Source organism: Pleurodeles waltl, chromosome 9 (assembly GCF_031143425.1).
Source record: "Pleurodeles waltl isolate 20211129_DDA chromosome 9, aPleWal1.hap1.20221129, whole genome shotgun sequence".
Lineage (NCBI taxonomy): Eukaryota > Metazoa > Chordata > Amphibia > Caudata > Salamandridae > Pleurodeles > Pleurodeles waltl.
The window spans coordinates 992,912,986-992,927,608 of record NC_090448.1 but is presented as its reverse complement, the minus strand read 5'-3'; the positions used below and the strand labels follow the sequence as shown (position 1 = coordinate 992,927,608).

Here is a 14,623-nt window from a genome sequence, read left to right as displayed (position 1 = left end):
ACCCCCACCTCCCCTCCAGAGCCAATGTTTTGTTTAGTCGAAGACTTCAGCTATCTTGAAAATGCCAGAGGTGGTTAAGGTTAGTCCTGGGAAACTTTACCCCACTGGTTAGGACATCCCTAGGGGGTCACTTTCTCTCACTAGCTTGTGCCAGGCAAAAATGTGGCTATTTCAGGTACCCACTTTAGAACACCCTTGGACCTGAGGAATATCACAATAGGACTGAACCTGCTGTCTGCAACCTCAGAAGAGCATGGAGGACTGGACCTGCTCCCTCTCTTGTCTAATGAAAAATAAGTAGATCTCAAGGGTCACAAGGCTGACCACCAGTTAAACCTAAAGGGACACAACAAGCTACAAGAAGCCTTTTCCTGCTGCTGACCAGTCCACCTGGACTTGACTGTCCTGTGGGCCTCTGCCTGCTATCCTGAGTCTCTAAATGCCTTCCCAGGAGTCCTGGGGGACTTTAGAAGATGACTCCTGTGATGGATTGGGATTTAAAGGACTAACGTCAGAGCAGCAGAGGCTTTGAACAAGATGAACCTGGTGTATCTAACTCATGCTCTATCACAGTCGGTGCCAAATTGCGCATCCTGTTCCTCCGCAACTACTATCACTGGGCTTTGTGCTTCTTGGCTCTTTTTCTACATAAACTTTAATAATTCCTATCTCTAGTTCTCATATGTGGATTTTTGTCATTTTGTTTATTAAATGTTACTCCATTTTTCTAATTCGATTTGTATTGTTTTGCATTTGTACTATATTACTGTTTTAGTACTGCATAAATATTAAGACTGACGGCTCTGTTCTATAAACATCAGGAGGTTGAGCTCACGATAATTTAGTAAGTTGTTGTGGTTCACCTTGGCAAGGATTGTGGTTATTTATTTGAGGTGGGTACTCACCTTCCTCATTTAATAATCTAATAAACTACATTTATCAACCACGCCCCATTCTCAGGTCTATCAATAAAAATGTTGACACCATATCAATTCTGATATGTAATATATGACAACTAGACCCTTCTTCATCAAGGTACCTCTCTCTGAAACTCATTACCTAATCACCTCAGATTGGAAATTGATCCCCTAAGATTCAATAAATCATTAAATGGTCTCCATTTCTCTACATGGCAGTCAGCTAATTCCATCACATAGAAGCTCTACTCATTGACTTCTTCCAGTCCACTGGTCAGATGATCTGCTTGCCCTGCTTCAGGGGTCTGTGTGAAAGTTCTCAAAGCTATCTTTTTGTTCTTTTTAGCGGGCTTATTTTCAGCACAGACTGAAAATCCAGCTGTCTACTTGGCCCCTCACCAGATCACATATTTGCTCCACATTATGCACACTCCGAGGCTTCCATTGAGCGGTTAGCAGCACATTACAAAAACTGCTAAATAAATTAAAAAATACAAATCTGGCTGAAACCTAGCTAGGATCTTTTCATGCTCACAGGCTGTACTTAATAGTGATCTCACTGGCAAGAAGCAACCTTGTGGTAAGCCAACTAGTATCATTTTTTCATACAAACAGCACCAAGTTTTGAATTCCTCGGATAGGTCAATAAACTTCCCCTGGTAGGAAACTGGTTTATTCTATAACAATAGAGGTTGCCCAGTGGTGGTACACATAGTGTTATTACTTCATAACAACAAACTGCACAAGGTGGTGATTCTGGCCAAGAGAGACATCACTTGATACTGAAGGTCAGAGACTGCCTCTCTGAAAGAAGTCTGGCAAGGGGCACGGTCTGATGTTTGAAAACAGAGGAATCAATCCTAAATAACCACAAGAAGATGTGAGGATCTTGTTGGGATCACTTTCAGTTTTTAACAACCCAGGGATTTTTATTCCACACAAGAACATAAGGGCTTAAGTACAAAAGGCTATATTTAAATCATGTGGTGATTAAATATGTCGCTTGTGGCCCTCAGCTGAGTTGTACAGAAAACAATAAACAGTTTCATACAAAAACATATCTGAAAAGCTCATGAGCCATGTATTTGGTTGAAAAGGGCTGAAGAACGTCCACCAAATTTCCAAAATCTGAGCAGGCTTGTAAAAGAGTTGCTTTTTATGTTGAATTCAGTTTGCAGTATATAAAAGGAGTAACCATTTTTCTACATTTGCTTTATACATTGTTTTTGTACCAATCCCAGCTTGTCTTGTCTGTGCCCAGAAGAGTATCCTAACATCCTGGAACATTCTCAGTATTAAACATGCCTCCATAAACTGATAGACTTGAGAGTTGTCTTTGAGAAACAACTATCTCATGGCCTTTGGTACACAGGTTGTAAGGCAAGCAGGAGCCTAAAGACCTCTGGGAAATAGGCCTAAATGCAATTCTCTGGCATATGGTACTACACCTGAGATACATGTTATTCTGAGCATTACAAACTAACTTTGGTCAAAGTGAGCCATTTTGTTTTTTGCTTCCCTTACACTAACCCAGGGAGGAATCTGGGCCCTCTTATTGGGGAAAGATGTCACAAAAAGAAGATTAGATCTATGGGGAAGTTTTAACCAGTGCAGTGCAGTGAGGATTTCAATACATAATAGATGACGGATCACCTAAAGGTATAAAGAAAAGCTCAGACCAAAATATGACCCTAGATCTTTTGCTGAACAGTGCTGGTGGCCTTGGGAATGTCTTGTCCTATGGATGACGAGAGGGCACTTTATTAGTGCTGTTCTTCATTGTAAAGTTTTGGTTTCAAGTTTGCTGCAACCTTTTCGTAACTCTCATCCTGGGACCACTTGTCACAAATCTAGACCTTTCAAAATGAAAGCCGGAATGATGCCCACTAGTCTACACTTGATTCATGATCCTACTCCAGAGGTCCTGTGTAAGCTTTACAAACTATCTAAAAAGTAGAATGCGACATTTCATAGACACATATGCACTAGTTTTAGTCATCCAAAAAGATGAGCTCCATATCCATGCCAACTCATAGTAAAGTGAGGTCAGAGCCCATGAAATGCAGTCCTTTGTTTGATCAGTGGTGAGGACAATGAAAGACTAGTATTTGTAGAGCCAAAGTTCAAGAACAATAGTCAGCATCAGTTAGAGCAAAGGAAAGATGGTAGTAATAAGCTATGGTCAGAGCAGAAGCAGCTGTGAGAAGTATCAGAGAGGTAATAGCTGATGATATTACAGGCAGGAGAATTAGACAGACTTTAAAGACAGGAACAGAAGGAAAATGTTAGGCACACCGGCCAGCCTGCAAATCTTACTCTTTTTTGCAGCAGGTGAAACACTGCCCAGCTGGTGCGGCAGGAGCCGCAGGCCAAGCGGCAGGGGCAAAAGCAGCAAGCGAGCGCCAGCAGCCAGAGCAGCAGGGCAAACGTCGGGGGCCAGAGCAGCAGGGCAAACGTCGGGGGCTAGAGCAGCAGGGCAAACGTCGGGGGCTAGAGCAGCAGGGCAAACGTCGGGGGCTAGAGCAGCAGGGCAAACGTCGGGGGCTAGAGCAGCAGGGCAAACGTCGGGGGCTAGAGCAGCAGGGCAAACGTCGGGGGCTAGAGCAGCAGGGCAAACGTCGGGGGCTAGAGCAGCAGGGCAAACGTCGGGGGCTAGAGCAGCAGGGCAAACGTCGGGGGCTAGAGCAGCAGGGCAAACGTCGGGGGCTAGAGCAGCAGGGCAAACGTCGGGGGCTAGAGCAGCAGGGCAAACGTCGGGGGCTAGAGCAGCAGGGCAAACGTCGGGGGCTAGAGCAGCAGGGCAAACGTCGGGGGCTAGAGCAGCAGGGCAAACGTCGGGGGCTAGAGCAGCAGGGCAAACGTCGGGGGCTAGAGCAGCAGGGCAAACGTCGGGGGCTAGAGCAGCAGGGCAAACGTCAGGGGCTAGAGCAGCAGGGCAAACGTCAGGGGCTAGAGCAGCAGGGCAAACGTCAGGGGCTAGAGCAGCAGGGCAAACGTCAGGGGCTAGAGCAGCAGGGCAAACGTCAGGGGCTAGAGCAGCAGGGCAAACGTCAGGGGCTAGAGCAGCAGGGCAAACGTCAGGGGCTAGAGCAGCAGGGCAAACGTCAGGGGCTAGAGCAGCAGGGCAAACGTCAGGGGCTAGAGCAGCAGGGCAAACGTCAGGGGCTACAGCAGCAGGGCAAACGTCAGGGGCTACAGCAGCAGGGCAAACGTCAGGGGCTAGAGCAGCAGTGCAAACGTCAGGGGCTAGAGCAGCAGGGCAAACTTCAAGCGCTAGAGCAGCAGGGCAAACGTTAGGGGCTAGAGCAGCAGGGCAAACGTTAGGCGCTAGAGCAGCAGGGCAAACGTTAGGGGCTAGAGCAGCAGGGCAAACTTTAGGGGCTAGAGCAGCAGGGCAAACTTTAGGGGCTAGAGCAGCAGGGCAAACGTTAGGGGCTAGAGCAGCAGGGCAAACGTCAGGGGCTAGAGCAGCAGGGCAAACGTCAGGGGCTAGAGCGGAAAGCACAATAAAAGGATATTATGGGTAGGAGACGCAAGGCAGGTTTTAGGGTAGGAGCTAAGGGCATCTGGTGCACTGGAGGAACAATAGCTGGATCAGTATTTCAGTGCTGAAAAGAAGCGTTTTAGTGCTGGAAAGATTACCTGGAACTTTCTGTACAAAGGTGTAAATATGTATGCGGGTCCCAGTGCTTCCTGCGTCAAACATGATACCGTAGATAGTGTGTTCACTGGCATTCTTGGAGCTCATCCGGGAGGGTAGAATATTCTGGTAAGGTTCACTTTCAGGTTGAAACACTTCTACGTCTGGTACAACCCAGACAACATGAGACACTGCCAGGAGCAATTGGACCAGCAGCACATGGGAGGTCATCCTTAAACTCTTCTGAGAGGAGCATTGAAGGTGTTTGGAGAAGGGATCAGGAAACCCAGGCGCTATCAGTCTGCAGAACGAGAACATAAAAAAAGAGTGCCATGAACAATATTAACAAGTATAACCTGTGAACTGCTCAACAAGACTAAAAAAAAAAGTGACGACAATTTCGAGTTTATTGCCCTAAAGAAACCTCATGCAAGCTGGGTCCTAGAACCCTTTCTCCCTGAGCAGAAATTGTAAGTGCAATCTGCCAACCACAAGACCTTTAACGTATTCACATCTCTCCTTGAACCCTCCATGCAACAATCAAGGTCTCACTTCTGTCCATTTAGATTTGATGCCGCGCAGATTCTCACTCTTAAGTTTCAGTGGATAATTAGTCCATCAAAGGCACACTGTGAGCCACGGTCAAGGAGTCCATCATAGCCATGTTTTGCATAATTACGTCAAGATGACATATCTAATGTCATAATTAAGAATGTCATGCAATGAATATCAAAAACAAAGAAAAATCAGTGCAATACTCTTTTCAATAGCTAAGTTTTGTTGTAAAAATGATTTTGCTATAAAGGTACTTGTTGTAGGGATTTCATTGTAGCACACACTAAAAAATGATTTTGGCAGATTTTAGGGTATGGATTTGTTTTTATCATTGGTTCTGATAGCATACTTTGCCATGACATGACACCAAGGACAATGGGTTGGTGGCAGGTTTCTTCGGTCACAAAAATAAAGTTTCTGCCTCCAATACACTGTTTGCCAGGGAAGAAAGAATCCATTTTAAGCACTTTATGTATTAGAGAAGCTCAAGACATTTTGGCACAGAATTTACTCCAATGAAAAAACTAAATTCTCATTGTTGCACATGGGCAGAGGGCAGCACAGCTTGGAAATGGGGAGCAGTGGTTACCCTCTCCCAGTGTCCAATAGCTGTGCTATCTTCAAATCATGCCCCAAATTACAGAATTTCTGAGTTAAGTATATGTGCTTTAGACCGTACAAAGTCTTAAAAACAGGCAAACAGCTCTGCATCAGTGCAACTTTTATTATAAGGCATATGTTACACAAAAGAACTGTATAGTGTCTGAGAGACAGTGAACTACAAAAACAGAAAAAGATATGTACACATCACAAATTTACAACAGGAGAACTTGAGTGGGATTATTCTTGATTTCAGAAGGCATTTTTAAACTCACTGAGCGAGAGATATAAAACAATGTGAGGAAGCAGTGAGTCATATCGAAGGGGGGGGGGGTCCACAGAGATTAAGAGCTGGGATCCTGGATAGTGCACAAGGAGGTTTGGGTATAGCTAGGAGTTTCACATTGGCAGGCTGAAGAAGTTTATTGGGTGGCATAGTGCGTTGGAGTGCCAAATCAATGCCAAGGGGCACAACCTTATCAATTTCTCCTACCTTATGGCTTCATTATGAGCATGGTGCATAGATTCATCTTTTGCATTCATAACAGAAAAAAGGAGCACTTGCATTTCTTTCAAATATAATACAATAATGTTTTCTTTAGCACATCATATATTATCAGCACATACCAATAATTAATCATACTCCGCGATCTGGACACATTTAATGACACACTCTAATGCAAAAAACTGAGCGAAAATGGCACGCACAAAACGAAGAAGCCCTGGGTGCCTCAGGGCGGTGACTGCTAGCAACCGAGGGAGCAGAATGGGATAAGTGCCAACGGCGCAACATTCACAATTCCAAGATGGCACCTGGGGCTCTGCTGCCTAGATGGACAGCAGAGCGCCAGGGCTCCAGGTGCAGCTGCTTTGTCATACCCAGCTTTGAGGTGGGCCCCAGGGCTCTCTGGCCTCAGTGGGCCAACTGAACACCGACCTTCTAAGAGATCAGCAGTTCCCCCCCACCCCCCGGAGTTGGTGGGGACCCAGTCATCAGCCACGAACAGAAAGGTCACAAGGCTGCCCGAGACATGACAGGGGGAGACCAGAGGGGCAGCTGTAAGGACACTGTATGTAGCACCTCCTACCCTGGAGAATCAAGCCAGCTGAATCACTCAAATTAAGGAAACTGGAAGACTTGAACTCTGCTTTTGCTACTACCCCACAAGTCTAGACTGCTTGATTACACACACTAGAAAATAATTTGGGAGAATTACAAGATGTGGACACCTACAAACCCACTTTGAGTTTACTATAGAGATAGTCAAATCAAGATAATCTGTTCAACGCCTGGATGAGGGGCTTGGCTTGCAGGGCAAACTGAGGACTGTAAAGATCTCGAACTAAACAAAATGCTTGGGCAACGAATGAGGGCGTAAGAAAGCCCCAACCAAAGGGCGACCTATGGACACCTTGGCCGCCAATTGTTTGAAGCAATCTCTTGAGCCCTAACACCGGAACTAACATCTTTATGTGTCATAGCTAGCTGTGGGTCATGCCCCCGGCACCGCCTACCAGGGCCCTGCAGGGCACTTTACCCCTTTGCCGTGTGAAGATAGCCCATGTAACCTGAAAGACAGACTCAAAAAAACATCGCAGGTTTTTTGAGACAAACAAGACGATTCTCATCCAAATCAGAACATTAGCTCAAAACACTAACAAAAGCAGACCTTCTAGAGAGCCTTTGGACATTCAAGTCTGAGCTTTGAGAAGATTTGAAGGTGGACATAACAAGAGAACTTAATAGACTAACATCAGACCTAGAAGTAAACAGCAAAGCTGAAAGTTGATGTTAACTCTGCAGGTACCAGGGTGATGGAAGCAGGAGGTCTCAGAGTCACTAAAAGAAAAGGACACTATCTTCATGGATAAATGTCTTGCCCTCCAAGTGCAGATTGACGCCATAGCGAGAAAGGTAGAGGACCTCAAAAACCGCTCAAGAAGAGACAACCTAAGCATTAGTGGTCTCAGTGAGGGGACAGAAGAAATAGGCCTTATGACTTTTGTCAGAGGCCTCTTTTCTAAGAACTCACAGCAGACCAAATTAAATTAAGTGCCCCAAGTAGGGCAATGTCACATTGAAGGGCTGAGTATACCCATAGACGTCCTGGTGAAATTTCACAGTTACCAGTGTAAAGAAAAGGTGCGAAGGTTAGCCAGGATGCTCAACCAGATCACACGACTGTCACAATTGGACCCCCTTTCAAGCTATTGGCTGAGCCATATGGCTTCTTCGCCAGCAGCTAAGACCTGCTATGGAGCATTTAAAGCAAAGCAAAATTAGATGCAGCTGGCTTTTCCTCTCTGGGATTGCATTTGAAATAGGTAATAAATTGTTCCAATTCTCTGATCCCTAAGCCCTAGGAAACACCTCAGAGGACTCCGCACCACCCAAATGTGTCACATGGAAACAAACAAAATATATCAACTATATACCACATGGCAGATACTGTGCCTGCAAAAGCCAGAAGACCAAAATAAGACAAAATATCCGGTGGACCCCAGTGCTACCATATCGCAGATGCAACATAACCACTCACAGAAACTTCATGGTGACCAACAACCCTAAATGAAGACTACAATGAACATTTTTGTATCTATCCTAAGGGTGTTACCCAGAAGATGAAAATAACTCAGTCCCAGTGGGAAACCAGACTTTCACCATGATAGAACTTACCCCAATGGTGCAACATCTCCCCATAGAACAAGGTGAGAAGCTCTGCCACACAGACTTCCGCCTCTGACGGATCATGAGAAGTTCCCATTTGTTGTTTACATCTGTTTTGGTTTAACAGTATGTGTTGGGGGATGATAGAGGGAAAGGAGAGGGAATGGATCTACAAGAAATGTACACGTCACACAAACTTGAACCAAAGAAAAGAGCTTAGATATACCCCTAGACATTGTTACCATACTATCACACTAGAAAATGGGGCCACAAGGAGATACTTCATTATTGACTCTATATTATCATGGTTAAAATACTGACTTTGAACAGTAAAGGGTATAGCACTCCGAATAAAAATGCTAAGAGGTGGTATTACATTAAGTGCACAGCACACAGCATTTCTCCAAGAAACACATTTACAACAGACTGAAGAAGTGAAATCCAAACCAAACACTACACATTAGCATTTTATCCCTCTGGTAACTCCAAAAACAACAGGATAGCTCGCTTTATAAACCAAAACCTTTTTTTAATTATAAAAAATTATCATAAGAGAGTCAAAGAGGGTAGGCATTTATTTGTAAAGAAGTACATTGGAAGCTTAACCACTGAGTATAGCAGTGCACTAGGCTCCCTACTCTTGACAAGACAATTATACAGGGGCGGAAGTCAACAGACCTAGAAAACTTTGCAAAGGGCCCAATTATCCCCATGGTTGATTTAATGCAGTTTTGAACTCAAAAACAACTAGTACAGGTGAAGCATTTTCATAAAAGCTCGAGTCTGAACTGGGGGAATTCGGCCTGCACGATAAATGGAGGTAATAACATGAGCAAGACAGAAAATACACATTCTTCTCTCATTTCCATTGGGCATGCTCAAGAATTGACTACATTCTCTTTAAGTCATTCCTCCTATTGGTCAGACATCATTCCACTATAGTCACAATCGCAGAGTCAGTTTATGCATGCGCTTGGACTAGCCAAGTAGAACTATGCTAACAGGTAGCTAGACTATTCACCCTTCCTCACTGTGTGATTCCGTTCTAAAGGAAAAAAACTAACATCCCACAAAACAAACTACATTCAAGATAATGACACCTATCAGAGCACATTAGCAACTCTCTGGGACGCAATTAAAGAGCTTTTTTAGAGGAGTGTGTATAAGCAAGGCACATCTCAAAAAGCTCCAGTATCAATATAGGGAACAGTTAGAAAACAAATTTAGAGTAGAAGAAGATGATTATAGGATACGACCTACACACATGAACCTCAGAAAACTCACCTTCCTATGAGGACAAATATGAACTTTAGATACGAATAAAGATGAGCTATTACTATTATAACTGCAGCAAGCACATTTTATTCCCCAGGTAATAGGGTGGGAACTCAAGAATGTTGCATTTTTAAATTAATCTACTGGTCCAAAGGATAAACTGTAACATACATGTACACGTCTTGTAAAAAGGTTCCCTAGTCTCACCTAGTCCGTAACTCTATTTTATCAGCTGACAGACAAAAAAAATAAAATGATTTTTACTCCAAAAAAACTGACGAACCATAGCAATGCCTTTAAAAAATGCTGTAAGCAAACTGTGATTTTATTTCTGAGAAAAGTGATATTATCTTTATTCATCCAGAATGTACTGGAAAACAGCAGAAAATGCTCTTCAATTACTGTGTTCTGGAACTGCTATTTGGACATTATTGTCCACAAAGAAAGTTTAATCCCTTTTGCATTTCTATCCATTTTGCAGTGAAAACAGAACCGATCAGAAATTCAATGCAGTTGTAGAGGTGCTGTCTGATGTCAGATACCTGCAGTATTACTCAGATAGTGGAGGATACATGCTGGTACCAAGATGTTGCACATTATTCAAGGCTCTGCGTGTCATCCTGTCAGGGACACTGCTTAAATTTCACACCAGGAGGGCCACGCAAAAATTTCAAAGTACAAAGCCAGCCTTAGTTTATGATGATCATCATGTAGTACTTTATTTTCATGTTTGCCTTTGTTAAAAAATACACTGTCAAGTCAAATTCACATGTAATGAAATTAATACATTGTCCAAAATGATGCAGGGAGTGGTTCCCAGCAGTGTTTACAGTAGTACACATACGAGCATTGACATCAGTTATTTGGGGCATAGAAATATTTGGCCTGGCAGTGTGTCTTTGAACAGGACCAAACATGAAAGTAAAACTACATGATGATCATTCTGGGCAGTGTGTTAACTGAGGCACATGTGAATTTGGCATGGGAAACAACTATGATTCTAAACATTTATTTTTCTTCATCCAAGTCATTCGCTACCTGAAAGAAGCAGTCATCAGATTTTTATTTATTTATCATCCTGTGCCTGTCACCATGCCAGGAAACACCTGGAGCAGCAGGCCCAGAGTTATTGTTTTTTTTAAGAAGGTGTACTGGGAGCATTGAAAACATTTTATCTACAATTCACCAACTGTATGCAGAAATTGTGTTAGTTCTGATGTCTTCCCTAGTTCAGATCTCAAATTTCTTTACTCCTTCTTAACTGGTTCTACTGTTATTGACTTACCAATTGCGCAAAAACAACACTCACTGCACAGGCACACATCCTGGCACAGACAGACATTTCCCTGCTTAGTCATAGGGGCACACCCTGTATAAAGCCCCAGTACAGACACACACACCCTTCTGCAGATGCACACCTCCTACTGCACAGATACACACGCTGTACATTCATCACACACACACACACACACACACACACACACACACACACACACACACACACACACACACACCTGCATAAATGCAGACAGTTATCCTGTAGACAAAATCCCAACCCCTGTAGACACAGAGGGAGACTCCCAGCAAAGAGATACACCCACTGCACTCTGCAAAGTCACACTGTGTTGACATACATACACCATTACCATACAATGACTGTCCTCTCTTCCATATAGCATGTAGATAAACACAGTTGCCTCACAGATACCGCTACACATCTCTTTTTCAAGTTGATTAGTCTTGTGGGGGACATCTCACCCTGTCCACCCAAGGCATTACAGTCTGCCATTGCCAGTTCCTGAAGAGATTTTAAACAGAAGCAGTTGGAGATTGTTCGGGTTGAGAAATATAAGATTTACTGCCAGGCTGGAACTCACAAGCTGTAACAATGGCAAAGTCATCTGTGCACCATGCAGAGCCTAAAATGCACTGACTGCCAGACTCTGAAAGGTCTGTATAACATGGTCCTAAACTGCAGTGGCAGAATCCTGCCAAGAAATCAAGAGATTACCAAAAAGGCACGAAAGAAGCCACACATTTGCAAATCTAAGAGGGGCCATTTTGAAAACATATGATTAGGAAACTGCTATCTAAGGAGCATGTAGAAGGATAATGGTCCACAGAGTTGTGACAGGAGTGTACATGAAGACAGGTCAGGAACCATGGCAGACTTTAAGGATAACCACTGTCTATGCAAATGAGGCATAATTAGATTACTTGCATGTACATTTATTTTATGTGATGATCAAGAAAATCGGTATGAATTTGACCCTTTTGGACCCCCTGCTACCTGGGCTGTCTAAAACCCTCTGTTCCTTATATTAGCAATGTTCTACAAATTGTTATGCCTGGCGAACTCAGAGTAGTTGGGTTTGACTGACATAACTGGAGGCTTAGAACTGCATTTCAAGCTCTGATATTATAATTTGGTTCCTTTAATCTGGGTGATATTCTTCAATCGCTGCTCTCTTGCCACGAAGTGGAACCTTAAGCACAGCACTGATATCTTTGGGAGATACACAGACCAGAGTGCAGGAACAAAAATAATTCTAGGCACAAATGTAAGCACTATGGACAGGTGCCTAGCTTTCTTGCAACACAGGATCAGCTGTGTTTCAATATAGTTTGGGCACATACTTATCTGGAATGCAACACACTATCAGGCGTCAATGTCTTTGTATCTAATCAAATGCTCTGCTAGAAGCGAAAGTCATAACTAATTTGCAACAGGGCGGACCAGATGGGAGGCTGCTACCTGCCCTGCTCACCAGTTGTGAGACCAGGGTTCCAGATATCTCCCCACAGCGGAGCGGTGGCTCAAAAGGACCTCTACCCTCCCTTGTTAGCGGTCCTGCAGAAGGGACACCCCCACGGTGAGTGACCTATGGGAATCATCCTGGGCCTAGGACCTGGTTGCAGCGGCTGATGTGCCTCTGGGGGACTCTGTGGGGATCGCGCAGTGGAATCTGAGCGGATATTGCTTTGGGGGAGCTCCTGAGTTGCAGGACCTTTACCGCAGGGGTTCCGGGTCTCCCAAGGCAGTGTTCCGCTCTTAGGACATTTGGTAGCCTGGGTACTTGAAGGGACTGACTTTGGCCAATACTTGCTGGATCAGCCCTAAGATTGGGGGGTCTTGAGTGTGGAAGCCTCAACACTCAGCGGGGGACCATGTGCTGCGTGGCCTGAAGTGATTAGCCGCGCCTCCTTCTCCCCGGGCTCCTCGAATACTGTGCACATAGGGGCAGTGGTGGTGCTATCAAATGAACTGGGGGGCACTGGGTGGACTCCAGTGTCTACTTGCCACCTCACCTGTGCACCTGCCGCTTCCTTTGGCCTGGGGTCGGCAAAGGGGGAACTTTGGATGCTGATACAGCCACGGCCAGACGATGGGGAAGCAATGGAGGGGCAAGTTGTTCACAGCTACATACTCCTCATATGCTACGGGGTTAGCCATCTGGATTGCGCCTGGGTCCCATTTAGGTAACCCTATAGTAAGGCAGATACAGAGGGCCGTTATCTCCTGCTCCAGTGTAAACTAGATGGTAAGGATATTATGATCCTGAACTTTAACTCCCCAAACGTTAATGATAAGCATTTGTTTTTTTTTTAAACAAAAACAGGATCTCTTGGAGGACAGTGCGAGATTTGGACGGGGGACTACAATTGTGTCATAGATGGCAAATGGGACCACTGTCTGCCTAAGCAGAGTACCAACACTTTAATGGCCTCCTCCCTCACCATGACCATGTGCAACTTGGGGTTTCGTGATGGTTGGCGAATGCTCCATCCTCGGGGTGGGGAATATACCAGTCACTCATTGACTCACAGTACCTGTAACAATCTGGACCGCATTATGGTAGCAGAGGTGAAGAAAATTAGTTACTTACCTGTAACTGCAGTTCTCCAGTATTGGTATCTTTCATAGATTCACATGCTTGAATCATCCCCGTCGTCGAGGTGGGAGCCTCACGGTAAATTTAAATATATAAAAAGCAGTAAGTCAGTAAAAATAAAACCAGTAGGCCCAAGTAGGCCTCATAAGGTATTTTACAGTCTATCCACTTTGTTTTGGGAAAAGACCCAAACTTGAGTATCAACCAATCAGGATTCAGCCCCTCCCAAACACTCCCAACAGAGGCTGAATTCCCTCAGATTTTCTATTAGGAGTGTGAAGTTTAATATCTGTATAATAGGGGAGCCTCTGAGGGGAGGAGGGTGGGTCGCATGTGAATCTATGAAAGATACCAATACTGGAGAACTGCAGTTACAGGTAAGTAACTAATTTTCTTCTCCAGCATTGGATCTTTCATAGATTCACATGCTTGAATTCGAGTAACGAGCAGTAATGTTTTCTTACTTACTGAATTACATTGACTGTAATTCCATCGTAATTCTATACGTGATGTGATTCACATTAGTTCAGTTTTAAATATGCACTTACATATAATTATATTTATATTCACAAACATACGAATATAAAAGCAATAAAATGTGTGTGGCAAGAAATCCTGACACAGTCTATGCTATTATTATGGAGAATACGACACGTTAAACAGTAGAAGAAAATGAACCATTAATGACCATACCTCGAGTGTGGTGGTGGGATGTGTAAGAGGCTCACCTTAACGAAATAGATGCCTCAGCACTGCTTGTCCCACTGCTGTATCGACCTGGTTTGTCTCCTCTAAACAGTAATGTCTTGTAAATGTGTGTTGGCTGGACCATGTTGCTGCTCTACAGATGCTATGTAGTGGTACACCTGCAAAGAGTGCCGCTGAAGTGGCTACCGATCTTGTAGAGTGGGCTCTCACCTTGGTGTGGAGCGGCTTTCCTGCTTTTGAATGGCAGAATTGAATCGCCAGGCCAATCCATCTTGCTAAAGTTTGTTTGGACACCGCGTGTCCCTTCTTTGTTCCGCCGAACGCTACAAATAATTGATCCGACTGGCGGATGGCGTGAGTTTTCTGT

The 14,623-nt window shown here is 44.3% G+C and overlaps 1 protein-coding gene across 1 annotated transcript in view; it reads right to left on the bottom strand.

Moving 5' to 3' along the window:
* ENTPD5 (ectonucleoside triphosphate diphosphohydrolase 5 (inactive)) overlaps positions 1 to 14,623 on the bottom strand; it is a 326,640-nt gene that overhangs the window by 289,636 nt on the left and 22,381 nt on the right. Inside the window, exon 2 of the mRNA XM_069208509.1 lies at positions 4,560 to 4,858. Coding sequence (XP_069064610.1) covers positions 4,560 to 4,788 — 229 coding nt within the window. The 5' untranslated portion in view covers positions 4,789 to 4,858. The remainder of the gene's footprint in view (positions 1 to 4,559; positions 4,859 to 14,623) is intronic.